Here is a 20,352-nt window from a genome sequence, read left to right as displayed (position 1 = left end):
TTGAAATGAGGTCGAGGTCAATTGAAACCTGTCTGACGGACTTTTTAAACTTTGCATTGAACCTGTAGACCAAATATGGTTATACATTACTCATAATAAGTGAGAAACTCGCATGACAGCAGCTGAACCATGAAAATGAAACAAAGGGCAATGGACATACATAAATAACTGAATAACATAAGGATTATGCAAATAACAAATGAAGCATCCAGGTCTTCTTTCTTCTGGAAAATTACACCTGTATACAAATAGCTTACTCCGTCACCGCCGGATAGACATCTTCGCTAGCCAAATGTGACGATCCAATCCCCTTCTTTCCAGGAGAGGAAGGCATTGGAACTTAACCCTTGGCTTGCGCAGATGTCGAATAATAAAACCTCAGTATCGCATACTGTGGCAGGCCAGACAAAATGAAAAAATACAATACGTCAATATTGTCTGTTAACCTCCTAAACACAAAAATAACAAACAGCAATCACTGATTTACAAGAGCGGCACTTTGGACAAGTAGATACAAATGTGGTTTTGTTAAACATATAAAATAGGGAGAATTTGTATGATTGTTATATTGTAAAGAGGTCTGTTAACCAATAACGTCACAGAGACCAAATGACGTAAAGGTTTTAAAACAATATTCCCGAAAGGATATATCTCATTCTAACATGACGTCCTTCAAACGCTTTGAGTACACACCCGTGGTAAAAGATGAATATATTGCATTGACTGTTCCGATCGTACTCCCACGTCATATGGTTTTTTTCTGAATGAAGTACCCGACGTCATAGAATGATGACGTTATAATTTAAGCATTTTACGGGAAATACACGCTTTTAATACCGAAAATCATCACAACAAGGAAACGTTAACAAATGATGCTAAAATGTGGTATAAGCCAATTTTTTATATACATAGAAGACATATAAGAAAATTATCATTAAAATTCATCCAAATCTATCTAAATAAGTTTTGTGAATAGTTTTAGCTTGTCACTTATTCTGTTTGTTCCGTTCTTTTACGCCAATCTAAAAGTGCGTTAATTTATGGGAACGGCAAATAATGGCCTCCACCTAGAGCGCTTCAATCCAAAACAATTGGCGTATTTGTCCTATTAGAATCGAAATAATTCATGGGGGCTTGAATATATCTAGATTTTACCACGGGTTGTCCCTTTATGCCGATATTTTACCCCTCGCTATCGCTCAGGGTAAAATATTTGTCATAAAGGGCCAACCCGTGGTAAAATCACGATATATTCAAGCCCCCATGAATTATTTCTTAAATATTCAATACACATCCATTCTTAAAATTGAATCCCTTTTTAAAAGAACAAACAAAACAAATGTGATGAAGATGTTTTAATGATAAATACATCGAATACATAGACATGTGACACCTTTGTAAACAACTTAGCATAGACATGTGACACCTTGGTAAACAACTTAGCATAGACATGTGACACCTTGGTAAACAACTTAGCATAGACATGTGACACCTTTGTAAACAACTTAGCATAGACATGTGACACCTTGGTAAACAACTTAGCATAGACATGTGACACCTTTGTAAACAACTTAGCATAGACATGTGACACCTTGGTAAACAACTTACCATAGACATGTGACACCTTGGTAAACAACTTAGCATAGACATGTGACACCTTGGTAAACAACTTACCATAGACATGTGACACCTTGGTAAACAACTTAGCATAGACATGTGACACCTTTGTAAACAACTTGGCATAGACATGTGACACCTTGGTAATCAACTTAGCATAGACATGTGACACGTTGGTAAACAACTTGGCTTAGACATGTGAAACCTTGGCAAACAACTTAGCATAGACATGTGACACCTTGGTAAACAACTTAGCATAGACGACATAGACTCTTATCTAAGGATTTATAAAACATAAAACATATTTGTCTTTTAATAATTTGTAAAAAAAAATATGTAACAATAGTCAATATTCATAGAAATGGTAGTTAAGCAACAACGTTTAGACTTTTATCTAAGTTTTTTTAAAACGAAACAGATTATTATTACGTTGAAGGATTTGTAAAAAAATATCCACAAAAAAACCAACATGTAACAATATATTTAACAGCAATGTTTGTACACAGACAATTGTAACCGATTTTACCAGTCTTTACTTTTATACTAAACAGACAAAATAAATCATCTATCAAATTAACATCTAATCCTAGTGATTATCAAACAAATATATACAATAGCTTTGTTTCAACAAAATATACAATTCCATAATCTACATAAGTTTCATATGCTGTAACAATTTCCATTAACCCTCTTGCTGCCGAGTTTTTTTCTGGCCTTGTCGCGCCAAAAGCATCTTGACGTTTCTTATCTGTGACGTTGCAAAACTTGTGCCTCTCTGTAGAAATGCGCTTTCCCGCCGTCCATAGTTTTTCCCGCGTCAATGTAGTCGTAATTATGAATAGCGATGTATAAGTAATTTTACGGAAGTTATATTGCTCTAAGATTGTCATAAACGATGTTTTTAATAAAACATTATTTAAAAATACAACTTTTAACCTTGGAATATATTTTTTCATCTTTTTTGTCTTTTAAAAATAAAGTGAAAATAATATACCAACTGCTATACTAGCTTTGAAGGCGACTTTGTTTTATCTGCATTAACGATTCTTAACCGCCTATAAAATACTAAAATATTTATTCTTTTTTTTCATAAGGTAATTGGTAAATACTGTAAAAAAAACAACCTCTCAAATCATTATATAAACGGCAAAACAACGGCACCCAATGCAAATGAAAATAAAAACAAATTTAAAGCGTGTACAAATTAATAAAAATAAATAAAATTTCCGAGCAGCTGTTCTATGATTCTATGAACTACTTCTTGTTGTAAAGTATCAAACGTGTCAGATTAAAATTATCATGATTTCAATCCTTTTTTCGGTAGGCGAGGAAATATTTTTTATACGAAAATTATTATTCATATTCATTTTGCTTATTTTTTTAATCATGTTTATTATTCTTTTGTTGACCACTTATTGCTCAAAATTTTAGAGAATACGATTAAGCAAAACATAGTAAAAACAGGGAAGAAATTCTCTAAAATGAATTTCTATTGTCTACGAGAGGACCTGAATCAATATTAATCCACTTTCATTTACTATAGTAAAGTACACACTGTAATTGACATACACGAAATATGTTTAAAATCTGATAGTTGGTAAATTGGTCTCTTCTCAACGTTCAGTGACAAATATTTCACATGATGCAATATTGAGGACGTCTGAAATTCAATGTACAATAAATCTATTGCTCAGTGGGTCAGACAAAGTAAAAGATCTGTGGTGAATGCCAGATAAAATAGGTTGCCACTGGGAAAAGATATCTATGATATATATGATAGGAATAGAAATCATTGTGTCTACTACAAATTTAACATCCACATTTCGAATTAAAATAAACATTTTTAAGTCAGTGCTGCCATGATGATCCATGATGAAATAGGTTTAAAATGTATTGAAATATCGTATTGCAATACAAGTACATCGGTTAACATGTGTGTACTTTTACCAAAAAAATCCTAGCTGAGATTTCAATCGTGGTAGTTAATAAATAAATTATAATAATAAATTATCCAGTTCTTTTAAATAAAGCGTGTATGGCGACGTATTGTGAATGAATATTAATATTTCGCGTAATCAAGTATAACAGTAACCTTTATTATGATTATTTATCAGGAATAAGATTTTTAATTTATATGAGATATTCTGCCATTCTGATTGATAGATGTACGGAAAACGTAAAACAAATTTCTCGAAACAATGCAACATTTTACATGAAAATGATGAACTCGATAATTAGTAAACATGTTAAATAAATTGGTATTATAGTACTTAGAAGCTTTTGATCCTGTATCATTTCTTGACTTCCGTTTTAAGTATACTTTTAAAGCATTTTATTCAGTTTGCTTCATTCCCGCCAAAATCGCAGTTTTGACGCCGTATTTTGACGTTGTCGGTGCCCCTGAGTATTGTGACGTTACAATGGACCTTTGACGTTCTACACAATCAACAAGATTTGTGTGTAGAAGCCATAAATGTCCCTTTGGCAGCAAGAGGGTTAAACTGATTTTTTTTTTCATTTATAAACGATGTTATTTAATCTCTCCTTTTTGCCTCATTAGCGTTTCCCTTACAGTCATTAGAGTATAACCTAGAAGGTTACTTCCTCTCCATGACCTGACATTCCAAGCTTTTTCATTACTGGCACCAAGTCCTATACCCCACAAACAATCACGTGGACTAGCTTCCGCCATTATTTTGGGATGTGTATCAAATAGGCTTTTTTCCAGAAGATAATTCTGAGAGAACTGAAATATAAAATTTTATGGAAATGATGTCATTAATTCATTTACAACGTTTTGTCTATCAGTAACACTTACACTCACTATTACTCAGTATATACTATACAACACAGTTTTGAACTTTCATTATATGTAAGTATATATTTTCATTCTTATTCTTTTTCAAGAGAGGCGGAAGATACTAGAGGGACATTTAAACTCAAAGTCGAAAAAACAAACTGACAACACCATGGCTAAAAACGAAAAAGACAAACAGACAACACTATGGCTAAAAACGAAAAAGACAAACAGACAACACTATGGCTAAAAACGAAAAAGACAAACTGACAACACCATGGCTAAAAACGAACAAGACAAACAGACAACACTATGGCTAAAAACGAAAAAGACAAACTGACAACACCATGGCTAAAAACGAACAAGACAAACTGACAACACCATGGCTAAAAACGAACAAGACAAACAGACAACACTATGGCTAAAAACGAAAAAGACAAACAGACAACACTATGGCTAAAAACGAAAAAGACAAACTGACAACACCATGGCTAAAAACGAACAAGACAAACAGACAACACTATGGCTAAAAACGAAAAAGACAAACTGACAACACCATGGCTAAAAACGAACAAGACAAACTGACAACACCATGGCTAAAAACGAACAAGACAAACAAACAACACTATGGCTAAAAACGAACAAGACCAACAGACAAACACACAATAGTACACAAAACACAACATAGAAAACTAAAGATTAAGCAACACAAACCCCTCCAAAAACTGGAGTGCTCTCAGGTGCTCCGGAAAGGAAAGCAGATCATCCTGCTCCACATGTCACACGTCGTGTTATTTCAACCCAATCCGTATTACTAGTATTTGATTTAGCAACTGGAAACAGTTTAACAAATGATGGTCTTATTCTAGTAAAATTTGACCTTAACCACTAAGGTATTGACAACAAAATGACAAAGAAGCTTCTTCTCATAATATAGGACAATTTATAAATGAAATGTTGCAATCCCATATGCCATTTTTGATTAAACAACCCCCCAAATAACTTGATAATACATGGATCTATATTCATTTATTATATATGACTATCTAATCCAGTAAGGTTGCAGTCAAACATGTTGTATTTGGTTTTGTATTCGGAAAACACTTTTCAGCAAACATTTTGGTCTTTTTTAAGTACCCATGATCTGATGTTTTACATAGTGACCTCAAAATCAATAGGGCTTCTTCCTTCCACTTATCAATGTGACCATATATCCAATTAAAGCTGAAATACGATTTTATTTATTGTTGAATGCTGTTTAAATGACATCGATAATACATTTTAATTTCTTGTCATATCATGAATGCCACTAGAGTGGGTGCCTATGTCTTCCTTTCTTAAGATCTCGAGTTCAACTAAGTTTCAATGGTGTTTAGTTTTCTGTATTTTGTTTCTGTTGGTGTTGGTCTTTTCTATTTACCTAGACAGTGTTATGTAGTTTAGTTACACCCCCTTTTTCTTTTTACTTTGTACAAACACGAATCACTCACTTTTGCCAGATTTCCATTTGTAACCACCTCTATACATTTATTTCCCCATTTTTCTGCATCAAAATTTCTCACTTTTCTGCCAAGGCGTTTCATTTTCAAAGGTTTCGTTTCTTCCATGATCTGCTTTGCTATTTCCTTGTCACCAAACAGCACTGAAAATAAAATAATACACGCCACTTGAGTTATACTTATCTCTGGTACAAATAAACTATTTAAAAAATTTAGATCTATATCTACACAGAATACGAACTTTGACAATCAATTTCATTTTGTTTTTGCTCCAATAAGAAAAAATGTTGCCCAATTAAGTTTGGATTTTTTTGTTAAATTTTGAAAAATAAACCCAAATATTGAATAAGAGAACAAACAGCCTCCTAATGATTCTTTTAAATGCAACGTCTCAAACTGTTCATGTACATCTTGCAATCATTCTAAACACCGAATACATTTCACCTTTAGAATTTGAAGCTCAACCAAATCATTAACATTTAATGAACGAACGATGAAACAAAACATCAATGACAGCTGAAGCCTGTCAGACGAGCATGTACACCATACAACTATTCTAGATATCCAATCACAGGCACTTTCAATTGTCTAAGAAGCCTGTTAGACGAACATGCGCACCGTACAACTATTCTAGATATCCAATCACAGGCACTTGTCTAAGAAGCCTGTCAGACGAGCATGTACACCGTACAACTATTCTAGATATCCAATCACAGGCACTTGCAATTGTCTCAGAAGCCTGTCAGACGAACATGTACACCGTACAACTATTCTAGATATCCAATCACAGGCACTTGTCTAAGAAGCCTGTTAGACGAACATGTACACCGTACAACTATTCTAGATATCCAATCACAGGCACTTGTATAAGAAGCCTGTCAGACGAGCATGTACACCGTACAACTATTCTAGATATCCAATCACAGGCACTTGCAATTGTCTCAGAAGCCTGTCAGACGAACATGTACACCGTACAACTATTCTAGATTTCCAATCACAGGCACTTGTCTCAGAAGCCTGTCAGATGAACATGTATTCCGAGACTTATGCCCCTTCCTTTTCATGAATATGACCTACCAAATAAGACTATTTACCGGATTTTTTTTATCTCATAAACAACACGACGGGTGCCACATGTGGCGCAGGATCTGCTTACCATTCCGGAGAACCTGAGATCACCCGTAGTTTTTGGTGGGGTTCGTGTTGTTTATTCTTTAGTTTTCTATGTTGTGTCATGTGTACTATTGTTTGTCTGTTTGTCATTTTCATTTTTAGCCATGGCGTTGTCAGTTTATTTTCGATTTATGAGTTTAACTGTCCCTCTGGTATCTTTGGTTCCTCTTTTATGCCATACATGTACCACAGACTATTTGGTATCTGTATTAAAACTGATTGTTCAGATCTTCTACCTTCTAAAATAAGAAGCTTTATACAGAGATCTAATAGATATAGGAAGATGTGGTGTGAGTGCTATTAGTGATATGTCACTTGTATTATATGATATATCATAAGTGAGATGCGCATGTTATTTTATAATGCTATGTAAAATAAATGTTTCGATGATAAAGACCGAGTTTTGCACAGATACCGTCACACTAAAATAAGAAAATGTCCACAAACCTGCTTTCTGGTGCATCATATACTGTTCAGCACATCTGTACATGATATTCTGGACTTTGAAGTATGCAGAATGGAACTGACTGAATGGTGACTCCATACCAAAGAAATAGACGAAATCGTATCTGGTTGTTATAAGAGTACCAGTATCCACTAAATACCGTATTCTTTCTGCTGAATTCTGGATTCTATTTTCTCCCTTCATACTTTCTATAAGTATATCAATGTTCTTTGCGTGTCTCTCTATTAAATCAGTATTGCTGGACTCAGTGGTTTCTTCGAACTTCCTTTCGGATTTCTTAGGAGATTTTGATTTTTCTTTTTTCACACGTTGTTCGGATTTCTTAGGAGATTTTGATTTTTCTTTTTTCACATGTTGTTCGGATTTCTTAGGAGATATTGATTTTTCTTTTTCCAAATGTCGTTCTGTGGTTTCTGGCGTACTTTCACATCCATGCGTAGTCCGTGCCTTTTTCTTACTTGAACATTTTTTATCAATAGATGGACTTGTATCAAGGTGTTCACTATTACGCTTCCGTGACTGCACCTTGTCTTCTTTGTTGTATGTTTCGTCTTTACTGGAACCCTCTGCTCCGCTGTAATTTCTTCGTGATTTTTGGGGTGTCCCTCCACTTTCCTTTCCATCTCTTTTTGAAAAATCGTATCCTTTCTCCGTTTTCTTATCTGAACGATTGCTCGTTTTCTTGGGTATATCTTTATTTGAATGACTATCTTTTGATGGCGAAGGTTCTGAATCACTACTATAAAAACTTCTGTGGGAACGCTCTGAGTGTATTTCGGGGTATCTTTCTGGATAAGTTGCATTTGTTTCAGGTATACCGTCATTATGTGAATCTCTAGCCTTCTTTTTCGAGTATCTACGCGGATATGGTGAACTATCTTCTGATTCAGTGCTGTCCTTGTGTGAATGTTTGGACATCTGTTCTGAGTCTCTTCGGGAATATGGTGTACTACTAGTATCTTCTGATTCAGTGCTGTCCTTGTGTGAATGTTTGGACTTCTTTTCTGAGTCTCTACGGGAATATGGTGAACTATCATCTGATTCAGTGCTGTCCGTGGGTGAATGTTTGGACTTCTTTTCCTTATCAGGTCGTGGTTGGTTCGACTCATGTTCATGTTCATCAATGTCTTTATGTGATTTTCTTTCCTTGTTACTGTGCGAGTGTTTTGACCTCTTGTCAGATTCACTTTTATATTTGTGTGAATGTTTATATTTATGTGAATGTTTTGACTTTTTTTCCTTTTTATGTTTCTTGTGTTTCTTTGATAATTCTTTATGATTTACAGAGAAATCATCTGCTGAAGTGTTTCTATTTTCTTCATTTGTTCGATGTTTTTTCTTTGGTCCATATTCATCATAATTTGTTTTTAGGTTTTTGTCCTTGACAGTACTGCTTTCGTCTTTTTGCATTCGCTTTGAAGGAATTTCTGTACTATCGGTATCAAGTGGATACTTGTGCTTGGATTTTCTTTCATTTTCACTTTTCTCTTTTCCCCTCTTGTCTGAGTCTTTAACATCAGGGGTTGATAAATCAATATTTGAATATTTCTCCCTTGCTTCTTCTGTTTCTTCTCCACTGTGAACCTGAGATTTTTCTCGATTTATTTTAGTACTGTCTTTCTTTGTCAGATAGAAATCAATTTTTTCCTGTCGTTTGCTTCCTGTTCTCTGACTTTCTTTCATAACATCATCTTCATTCGAGTCTGAAAAAATAATTAATAAACTGTTATCACAAAGATATGTCTCGCCTTCTTGTAATTTTTATAATGCAAATATTCGAAGTCAATGAACTATGATTGAAGGTGCATGGCTGAACAATCTCCATGGAAATGAGATGTGGCGATGTTAATACAAATGCATACCAAATATCATTGACTATCATAAGTCGTTCCCTTAAAACAAACCTAAACACACACATTAACTTGGTAAACTATGCAAAAGTTTCAAAGTCAATGAACCATGATGAGGGGATAGATAGAGCTTTATAATCTCAATGGAAATAAGACTTGCAAATGCCAAATATCATTGACTTAACATTAGCAGTTCAACTTAAACTGATCTAATCACAAACTTAAACATATAAACTAAGCAAATGCTTCAAAGTCAATAGACCATGACTAGGCAGGTGGAGCAGAACAATCTCAATGGAAATGAGATCTGCTAATGCTTTTACAACTGCATACCAAAGATCATTGACCACTGTCATTCTCCATAAACTAGACCTAATCATAAACTAATACATAGTCAGTGACGCCACCTCAATCGCAGTCGCCGCCGAAAAACAGCATAGGCGAGACAAACACTATACTAGACAAAGTAATTCCTCTGCAATCCTCTCTGAAGCAACTGTATCAAAACAAAGACAATGTAGGATATCATTGTGTCCGGGAAACATAAATGATGGCCCCACAGATGCAAAGTGTTATTATAAAATACACTAAGTTAAGCATGGGAGCACACAGGTCAATGGTTCACTGAAGGAGGAGTTTTCCGAAAACGCTATGCACCTCTTATGCAAAAAGTAAAAACACAAAAATACTGAACTCCGAGGAAAATATATACTCCAAAAAGACAAAGTTCAAATATCTTCAAAATGATTAAAAATCAACAAAAATAAAAACCCTGACCACATGGCATGCCCTTCAATATATTTACACAACTCTCAATAAAGTCAAAACTTGTATCATTCAAACTGTACGTTGAGTTATCTTAAATAACTATATACACATAATAGGATGGACGTACGGACGGACAGTAATACATTCTAGTTGCGCGGCGTAACAACGTCTGACCTTTTTTCCGATGCACACCAGACATTTTACCAAGAAGACAGTTATGAAGAAGTCAGGAAGCCTTCACGATTAATCTTCAAGATGATTTCAACTGTCACAACTCAAGGAATTAATGTGTCGGGTTCAGCACTCGAACAAGGTATTGTTAACGGAGTGTTGATACAAGCATACTTGAGCTCGGTAAAATGATGAACAGGGAATAGTTTAGACGGAAACAATAATTGAAAGGTAACACAGAACCAAGTCATGTCTTTGGGAGAAAAAAAACATCATGGTTCCTCTGATGTTTTGGTACCTGACGGTCAAGTTACAGTAATTGAACTATGTCACATATTTTAATTTTGGATATACCTTTAGATAGTTAACTGTTTCAAAGAATCGAAAAATATAATGCTTTATTTCTTTTTTGTTTGAAATATTACTGATTACTGATTGAATTCTTTAAAATAAATTGATGCCCATTTGATGTCTGTTAATTTCGATCACCAAAAGGTGCAACTTCCAAGCAATGATCGAAGCTCATAAACTCGGCAATCAAACGGGAAAGTTCGGAAAGCCGACAACCTTGCTTTGGAAGTTGCAAAAAGTGGAGACTGAGATTGCCCCGTAAAACTGAAAAAAACAAGCATTTCAACATACTCACATTGTGAATTGGTATTCAAAACGAAGGGCAACCAATTAGGTTATTTCTAGTAAGATTTCATTTGTTGTAGTTTTGTCGGAAATGTTTTGTATTATTTAACTTTGTATGTCTTTTAAATTGGCCACAAAAGCAAAGGAGTTTCCTACCTGTGAGTAAAATTAGGTCAATTGTTATTTGGATAGAGAGTTGTCTCATTGGCACTTATACCACATCTTCCTATATCTATGGCTGCTGTACAATTGCGAATGAGATAACTATCCACCAGAGACCAAATGACCTGAATGTACTCGAATACTTGCCTTAAAATGCCTATCATTAATTCAAGTTCAAGCAATATTTTACTTTTCTAAGGTCATATAAAATGACAAAATGAATTCCCAACAGAAAGATAGTGATTCGGAAACATAAAACTTGTATATCTGTCCTTTTTCTCAAGTTTCATTGGCTCTGTTGGTTTCGTATCAAAACAACACATAGAGCGTCCCCATAAATTTGAGGTTAACAGGAGCCAAAAAAAAGAGAAAATATTTACTTTTGTTTTGTAAAAGAGTGAACTGGAAACACAGACTTAGTTTGGCCTTTTCACATATTTTATGTTCACTTCGAATTTTTTAACACCCTTTGTAAAGTATGACTCAATAGTCCCTCAAAATCGGAGATAAAAATAAATTTTCCAAAGATTACTTGGACGTTTTAAATGAGTGTGAAGAAACAAATGTCAATAGGTATTTCCACAACAAATATTTTAATATTGCATTACGGATTTTGTAAGTCGATCCGTAACTGTTTTTTTTCATAGAACTCCGATCCGCAGGAATGTGAAATAATATGAAACGAAACAGTTTGTTCAGTTTGTTTTGTTTTGAATAACAATTTATTAGTGATACATAGTACAGTATTCTATTTCTATCGTTAATTTTATTGTACCTCTTTGCCTCTTCGTCCCCATATTTTTCTACCGCCTGCACTTTCAGAAAGTCGCCTTGTGAAATACTAAAACGGAAGTAAACAGATCAAGCTCAGTTCATAAAAGGGAAAAGGTAGGTACACTTATTGCTAGATTTTGATTATCATAAATTATGACTTGGAATATTAAATAAAAATATTTTAAGGAAATAGTGTAAGTTGAACATTATTGTAGATTGACACTAACAATTTGAATTCTACTTTCAGTTTCACTTTCACTTTTTAGGCCACAAAAGAAAAAAATGTGTTTACTTATGCAGAAAAATCGGTCTGTAGTATTGTTTGACAATTTCTTTGATATGAAGTAAGGAATTTTCTATGATTTAAAAAGTGTCAATACAAACTATAAGTGAGACTGAGAAGGAATGTCGAGTCAAACACCATTATGCTTTTATTTGGCCTAACTACACACAAACGTGTAGAGCTGTAAAAATATTGATTACCTACGATATGAGTTTTACCAAGACAATTGCTGGCCAGTCAGGAATCAGACCGACCAAATGAGACCTATAAACACATAACAATCCCTTCTGAGGACACACAACTTGGATGTTTACCACCAAAGTATGATTATAATTATGTGTGTAGCCGGATAGGGACTAGGTTACAAATATAGATTTTCTAAGCCAACATATATTTAGATAATTTAACTAATTAAAAAAATATAAGTCGCATATTCAATAATCAACTTAGTACAGATAGGCAAACGATCTAGATTATAATGGCAATTAAAATGGCTAAGGGGGAGTTTGGCAGCAAGTGGAAATATATTATTTGACCTTACAAAAACGTAATTGTCACCGATCCCTATATGTCATGCCTGCAACATTTATGCCACGGAAGCAAGACAAACCGATCATAGACTCCGTCGTCGGCATCAAAAGTGGACATATATGTAAATGCGCATCTGGTGCAGAAAAATTGGTACCGTTAATGTTATTACTACCACTGGGTCGATGCCTCTGCTGGTGGACTGTTAGTCCCCGAGGGTATCACCAGCCCAGTAGCCAGTACTTCGGTACTGACATGAAAATACGGATTTTTTTGTGTTATTAAAATTTGCTGTTACAAAATGTTTGAAATTATTATAAATTAAGGAATGTATCTCCCTCATGCAAAGCTCTGATTCCTTTTAGGATTTGGCTATACTTTTTGGACCTTTTGGATTATAGCTCTTCATCTTTTTATATAAGCTTTGGATTTCAAATATTTTGGCCACGAGCATCACTGAAGAGACATGTATTGTCGAAATGCGCATCTGGTGCAGAAAAATTGGTACCGTTAATGTTATTATTCAGTCTGTGGTTAACGATTTTCTAACATCAATATTAAACCAAGTGTGTTTTAAAACTAAATCACAAGTTTATAGAATTTATGAAATGTATGACCTAACATTTAGAAAATATTTCTTTTCATTGAAACATGAACTCACTTTTGAACAGTCTAGGATAAAAAAAAAAATGGCATGATCAAATTCTATACCTTCATGGATTTTTATGAAACTTGAACAGAAGTAAATCTCAGTTTAGATCAAGAAATAGCATAAGAAGATTTTTTTTTTAATTCTGTATTTTACCAAGGATTTGTATAGTGAGAAGGATTGGAATCTCGCGGTATCTCGTTAGTTCTCACTATACAGATCCTTGATTTTACTGATAAATAAACTTAGTTTTTATTGCCAAGATTACACTTTTACCTTTACAATGACAGCAGCCAACCAGGTCAACAGCTATCGCAGTGGAGACACAGATTTCCGTGGAACCATTGACGAACTTTTCATGATAGTTTAGGTTAGAATAGTAAGAATTTAAAATTGACGCAACTATATTTATGCTTAATTGGATATAGGAAGATGTGGTGTGAGTGCCAATGAGACAACTCTCCATCCAAATAACAATTTAAATAGTATTTACCATCATAGGTTAAAGAACGGCCTTCAACACGGAGCCTTGGCTCACACCGAACAACAAGCTATATAGGGCCCCAAAATTACTAGTGTAAAACCATTCAAACGGGAAAACCAACGGTCTAATCTATATATAAACCGAAAACGAGAAACGAGAAACACGTATATATTACATAAACAAACGACAACTACTGTACATCAGATTCCTGACTTAGGACAGGTGCAAACTTTGTATTGCAGTGAAGGCCCCAACTTCTCATTGACCGAGTTTTAAGGTTTATAGCAACCAATTGAAGGTTTACATGACGAGGTAGATATAAGACTAGTTTTCAATGTGAAAATCAAGATCTGTCTTAATCATGATGTTTATAAAATTAACCCCGCCGCATTTTTGAGCCTGTCCCAAGTAAAGAGCCTCTGGTCTTTGTTAGTCTTGTATACTTTTTAATTTTAATTTCTTTTGTATAACTTGGAGTTTAGCATATTATATTTGTGTTTAAGGACCAGCTGAAGGACGCCTCCGGGTGCGGGAATTTCTTGTTGCATTGAAGACCTGTTGGTGACCTTCTGCTGTTGTCTGTTCTATGGTCGAGTTGTTGTCTCTTTGACACATTCCCTATTTCCATTCTCAATTTTATTATAAGAGTTTTGCGTTACGTACATGTTGCCGTATAACGTTCTTGTTATATATTGAAATAATGGACACATATACATATCATCGGTATAAAGACATCATTCGTAAATATAGCTCAACATGCAGACTTCTTATACGTTCAGGTATTTCACATCCAATTTTTTATGGAAATATTCTTTATAAAGCACAAAGGTGTCAGTATTCACCTCAGAAACTTACAAAACCTTTGAATAGACTTATTAAGAAGGGATATAATTACGATACTGTTGTCAAGTCATTAAAGATTGCATATTTTGGTGTTAATATTGAGTCACTGATAAGGTCTTTGCGTCGGAACTAAACACATTTATTCTAAAAACAGTTGTTGGCAGGACACGGGTTTTGTTCTCCTCATATATGTTATGATGGTATGATACTAAACCCCTAACGGGAAGGATTGTGCCTGATGTTCATATGATAAAATCATAATCTTTCAGTCAGTTTAATTAAAGTCTGGAGCTGGCATGTCAGTTAACTACTAGTAGTCTGTTGTTATTTATGTATTATTGTCATTTTGTTTATTTTCTTTGGTTACATCTTCTGACATCAGACTCGGACTTCTCGTGAACTGAATTTTAATGTGCGTATTGTTATGCGTTTACTTTTCTACATTGGTTAGAGGTATAGGGGGAGGGTTGAGATCTCACAAACATGTTTAACCCCGCCGCATTTTTGCGCCTGTCCCAAGTCAGGAGCCTCTGGCCTTTGTTAGTCTTGTATTATTTTAATTTTAGTTTCTTGTGTACAATTTGGAAATTAGTATGGCGTTCATTATCACTGCACTAGTATATATTTGTTTAGGGGCCAGCTGAAGGACGCCTCCGGGTGCGGGAATTTCTCGCTACATTGAAGACCTGTTGGTGACCTTCTGCTGTTGTTTTTTTATTTGGTCGGGTTGTTGTCTCTTTGACACATTCCCCATTTCCATTCTCAATTTTATAACTAAATGTGCGCGTTGAAGGCCGTACTTTAATCTATAATGGTTTACTTTTTAAATTGTTACTTGGATGGAGAGTTGTCTCATTGGCACTCACACCACATCTTCCTATATCTATGACACAATAACAAATGGAAAACAGTTTTTGAATTAAGAAATATAAATGCAGTTAGTTATATTTCAAGTCTCTATCTCAATATTTTCTGTGATGCATTAAGTTTAAGGATAAAAAAATAAGATAAAAGTAGAGCTTATTGGTAGAGAAGACCTCTGAGTAATCTTTTTAATTTTCTATTTCTTTAATACTTGCGTATGTAGAAAACTATCCATCATCAATGATTAGAAGAATTAATACTTACGTTTTCAACATTATTAGGATTTATTCTTGGTATAAACTGTATTTACAGTTGTCTATTTTATTTTACAATACACGAAAAGAATCAAACAGGGAACTTAAAACGCCTGAGGTAGAAACCCGGTACAAGATAAACTTGATGCTGAGTGAAATCATTTCATATTTTGTAGAACACTTTCTACATATGGCAGAATCTTCAGACATTAACAATGGACGGTCAAACTTGTACCCTGATATTTCTGATGCCCTAAATGCAGACTATGTACCAGCAGTAGAAGCGGAACTAGCCAACAACGATAAATATATACCTTCGTACAGTTTTAATAATGAGACAGGCGAGACATGGAATTCGCAATCCACACCTTTTTCTATCCCAGACACAATGGATTATACAAATGATACGCCTTCTTCAAATAATTCTACTAAAGACGACAATAAAAGAGAAAACAACACAAACCAAGAAAGACGACGCAACATCAGACTTCAGAGTGGAGCAGGAAGCGATAAATACCAGAATGCTAGTAGGTTCCCTGGTGGACATAGTAAAGCAAATGCAGAAAGACCAAAACCTCAACCATGTGACACCATAAACATTGGATCTACTGGTAACTGTTCACCAGATTACAAATCTCGAGACCATGCAGCTGGAGGACAATCAAGCGAACATGCTCGACAAGGGAGAGACAGAATACAAAAAGAGACTGAGAATTATTTATTCTTCTGGCGAAAAGAATCGCCATTCAGTCAGTGGCATCCAGCCAAATTTACTATTGATGGGCTCACTTTCAATTGTGCTGAACAGTATATGATGTATAATAAAGCAAGTATGTAGAAAATATAAATTGGCATTTCATACAAAAAAAAACCCAAAAAAAACTGAAATCGCTTTTTATTGATAAGAGATTTTCAATAAACTTATTCTAAAAGGTTACCAATTCAACATTGTAATAAGATCATTGAATATTGTTTTATGGGTAAAAGTATTGATTTTGTTATCAGTTAATTTAAAGCAAACTAAATATTACTAGAATGTTATATTCATATACACATTCATGCATCTACAATCCGTCGATACCTGTAACTTGGCATTGCACTAGGTCGTGTTTTTCTCTGACTGTTTATGACGTATTTACACTAAATCCATTGGATGTTGGACGTGTACGGATTGATAGTTTAGTTTTAGATTCATGATTTCTTTTATTAGTTGTTAGTGGCTTTGAACTAGCTGTCAGATAACTGCGAGTACTCTCAGATCTTTTCCTAGTCTCTTTTTGTACCCGGCCACGTCCACTTGTAGTTTTGTCCATCTGATGAGTTAAGCCTTTTTTAACTGATTTTTAGAGTTCGTTTTTATGTTGTACTCTTATACCAACAGGTTGGGATCCCGCTAACATATTTAACCCCGCCGCATTATTTATGTATGTGCCTGTCCCAAGTCAGATATGGTAAGTCAGGAGCCTGTAATTCCGTGAGTGGTTGTCGTTTGTTTATGTGTTTACATATTTGTTTTTCGTTATTTATTTTTTTATAGAAATACGGCCGTTAGTTTTCGCCTTTGGATTGTTTTACATTGTCATTTGGGGGCTGTTATAGCTGACTATGCGGCATGAGCTTTGCTCATTGTTGAAGGTCATACGGTGACCTATAGTTGTTAATGTCTTTGACATTTTTGTCTCTTGTGGACAGTTGTCGCATTGGCAATCATACCACATCTCCTTTTTTATAATCAGGTTGTGAAGTTGTAAGTCCCTAACACCAAATTTGGAGACTGCTTGTTTCTCGGACATGAACTTGTCCTCAGCAATTCTCAAGTCTTATGTACAAACTGTTCTACAGTATTTAAGCTATGATATGTCTTATGCGCCTAAAATATATTTTAATGTAGTAAATTCTTGTCAAACTGTTTGAAAGTCGGTTTTAAAAGGGAAAAAGTCAATTGGGGTGCATATATTTTAGGTAAAAGTACACACACACACATTATTTTATAATTGGTAATCAAAGTACTTTGTTAACTTAGATTATTTTGTCTGAAAGAAGTATCTTATTTTAGAATTTTCTAAAAATGAAGCAGAACTAGACGCAGTTATATTGTCACTGGACGACCCTGGCGATATGAAGAGCTATGGAAGAAGCATCTGTGATCTTGATTATGTAGCATGGGAGGAAAAACGTGAAGAGATAGTTAAGAAAGGCAATATGGCAAAAGTAAGTCGTCATGTATCACCATATAACCTTGCTACTTGTTCGCAGTACGAGTTCTGACTACCTTTAGCAATATAACCTTTCTACTTGTTCGCAGTACGAGTTCGGACTAGCTTTAGCCATATAACCTTGCTACTGGTTCACACTACGAGTTCTGAGTAGCTTTAGACATATAACCTTTCTACTTTGCAGTACGAGTTCTGACTAGCTTTAGTCATATAACCTTGCTACTGGTTCACACTACGAGTTCTGAGAAGCGTTTCCTTTATCACATTGCTTCACACTACAGAATAGTAAATCACAAATGTCTTTTATATACTTTCCATACAACTCACTGGTCACTCAATTTTGACACAGACGTTTGTCATGACACCTATAGCAAAAAGTAAAAACACAAAATACTGAACTCGGAGAAATGTGAATGACATTAGAAAAATGATTCCTTTCATATACTAGTACAAATGTACTTACTTTTACTTCTTTTTGTGATATATTTATATTGCCAATTTTGCCAATTTGTTTTCATTCTTAATTTCAATTTCAGTGGCGGATCAGAAATTTCCTAAAAGGGGGGCCCGGGCCCCCTGGACCCCCCTAAATCGACCTCTGAATTTGTATTCATGTTTTCAGTTTATCATATCATTGCTGATATTTATTTTTACTCATTAACTTGGTTTATACATGTACAATGTATCGAATGAGGATTCGACAGACACAATTATTTGATGTAATTAATATTCCGCTTAATTTTAATTTCAGTTTTCCCAAAATGAAAAATTGAGAGAGGAACTTGTAAGCACGTATCCAAAGCTTTTAGTAGAAGCAAGTCCACATGACCAAGTTTGGGGAATAGGTTTGGCAGCAGACGACCCTAAAATATTCGATGTGAATAACTGGAGAGGATCAAATCTATTAGGGAAAATTATAACAGAAGTCAGAGACGAACTCTTAGGGGATTTTCTGAAGCCATCAGTATAGAACTTTGTGTTGATTTTGAAGAAGAACTTTTACTTTTTTATATAGAGCTTATCTGTGATCACCATCATTAAGTACTTTGTAAATGCTGTTCAATCTATAGGTTTATTCTTTGGAAATTAATCATTATTTTTAAATGTAAATATATTCCCTATATTTCTTTTTTTTCTTAACTATTTTAAACAAGAACATGTGTCCATAGAACATCATGACCCCCTGCTTGCAATACCTAGTGTCCTTGTTAAGTGTATCTGTAAATCTGGTTCAAACTTTTTATTTGGCTTTACTAAAAAAAGGGTTGGCCTCACAATGAACACTTGTATTAAGCTTTAGAGTGATGTTACCACATCTTTAGGGCACCACTTAAACAAAAACTTAAAAATGAAAATGTTTTGAATTCAAACACTATCAAATGTATGGGTTCAATGTAACGTGAAATCGCGGTCATATCGGTTACAAGGTATATATTCCAAAAAATTCACATCATTTATGGGTCCAATATGACGTGAAATCGTGGTCATATCGGTTACAATGTATATATTCAAAAAAATTCACATCATTAATGGGTCCAATGTAATGTGAAATCGCGTTCATACTGGTTACAATGTATATATTCTAAAAAAATAACATCATTTATGGGTCCAATGTAACGTCAAATCGCGGTCATACTGGTTAGAATGTATATATTCGGAAAAAAAATCACATCATTTATGGGTCCAATGTAACGTGAAATCGCGTTCATACTGATTACAATGTATATTATTCACATCATAATGAACCTGTGAACTAAATGTCACGATGAGACCACTTCAAGGAAAACGACCGTAATCAGAACTTTAATCTGGCATGGTATGGGCCAACAGACGAATTGACGGACCGACGCACTGACTAAAAACATAAAGCACAACCCTTTTAATATCACAAGTTGGGCATATAAGATACAGAGTGACAATCATAGAAAAAGCATGAGTAAATTTTGAATGATAATTTGAGTATCATTTTATTTGATTATTCTATTTATGTAAATTTTTAATTGAAATATGGTAAGTTTTACAGGAACTTCTGTGAGAAAATATTTTTATAATACTGAATAAGATTGTTAATCCAATACAACTTGTTAACTTGTAAACTTGTTAATGATATATGCATTGAAATAGATACAAAAAATATGTTGTGTTTTGTTCTGCATACGAGAAAAGCTAAACGAAGAAGTGTCAACAATATAAATTTCGTGTGTAAAGCTTAAGGATGAGAAAAGAAGAGAGCTGCACAGCCCGTGTTTTGTCAATATAACAGAACTATACACAACTCAGGGCGGATCCAGCAATTTAAAAAAAAAGGGGGGGATCCC

At 34.4% G+C, this 20,352-nt stretch overlaps 2 protein-coding genes across 4 annotated transcripts; one reads left to right on the top strand and one right to left on the bottom strand.

Moving 5' to 3' along the window:
- Positions 1–1,340: 1,340 nt before the first annotated feature.
- On the bottom strand, positions 1,341–12,006 carry LOC134696768 (serine/threonine-protein kinase PRP4 homolog). 3 transcript variants are annotated; one of them, XR_010103010.1, is made up of 6 exons: positions 11,915–12,006; positions 7,534–9,255; positions 5,905–6,056; positions 4,120–4,363; positions 1,757–2,305; positions 1,341–1,723 (listed from the first exon to the last, which is right to left on the bottom strand). XR_010103010.1 is itself a non-coding variant. In XM_063558708.1 (5 exons), the coding sequence occupies exons 1-4, from the start codon at positions 11,934–11,936 to the stop codon at positions 4,148–4,150; spliced, it is 2,112 nt and encodes a 703-aa protein (XP_063414778.1). In that variant the 5' UTR covers positions 11,937–12,006; the 3' UTR covers positions 1,341–2,305; positions 4,120–4,147. The 3 variants fall into 3 exon arrangements, 1 of the variants encoding a protein (XP_063414778.1); XR_010103011.1 differs by having other exon boundaries at positions 1,856–2,305; XM_063558708.1 differs by having other exon boundaries at positions 1,341–2,305.
- On the top strand, positions 11,890–20,137 carry LOC134696776 (uncharacterized). Its single transcript, XM_063558727.1, has 5 exons — positions 11,890–12,027; positions 13,664–13,743; positions 15,995–16,648; positions 17,875–18,029; positions 18,786–20,137. Exons 3-5 carry the CDS (start codon positions 16,009–16,011, stop codon positions 19,002–19,004), a joined length of 1,014 nt encoding a protein of 337 aa, XP_063414797.1. The 5' UTR covers positions 11,890–12,027; positions 13,664–13,743; positions 15,995–16,008; the 3' UTR covers positions 19,005–20,137.
- The last annotated feature ends 215 nt before the right edge of the window (positions 20,138–20,352 follow it).

Source organism: Mytilus trossulus, chromosome 1 (genome assembly GCF_036588685.1).
Source record: "Mytilus trossulus isolate FHL-02 chromosome 1, PNRI_Mtr1.1.1.hap1, whole genome shotgun sequence".
In the NCBI taxonomy this organism is placed as follows: Eukaryota; Metazoa; Mollusca; class Bivalvia; order Mytilida; family Mytilidae; genus Mytilus; species Mytilus trossulus.
Note: the sequence above shows the minus strand (reverse complement) of the source record. Positions and strands in the feature narration are given on the sequence as shown.

Coding starts and splice junctions, on each gene's coding strand:
- LOC134696768 (XM_063558708.1), bottom strand. CDS start 11,936: ATGGGGACGAAGAGGCAAAGAG. Junction 9,256..11,914: donor GGGGACGAAGAGGCAAAGAG/GTACAATAAAAT, acceptor TTATTTTTTCAG/ACTCGAATGAAGATGATGTT. Junction 6,057..7,533: donor TATGATGCACCAGAAAGCAG/GTTTGTGGACAT, acceptor TTTTATTTTCAG/TGCTGTTTGGTGACAAGGAA.
- LOC134696776 (XM_063558727.1), top strand. CDS start 16,009: ATGGCAGAATCTTCAGACATTAACAATGGACGGTCAAACTTGTACCCT. Junction 16,649..17,874: donor TATGATGTATAATAAAGCAA/GTATGTAGAAAA, acceptor ATCTTATTTTAG/AATTTTCTAAAAATGAAGCA. Junction 18,030..18,785: donor AGAAAGGCAATATGGCAAAA/GTAAGTCGTCAT, acceptor TTTTAATTTCAG/TTTTCCCAAAATGAAAAATT.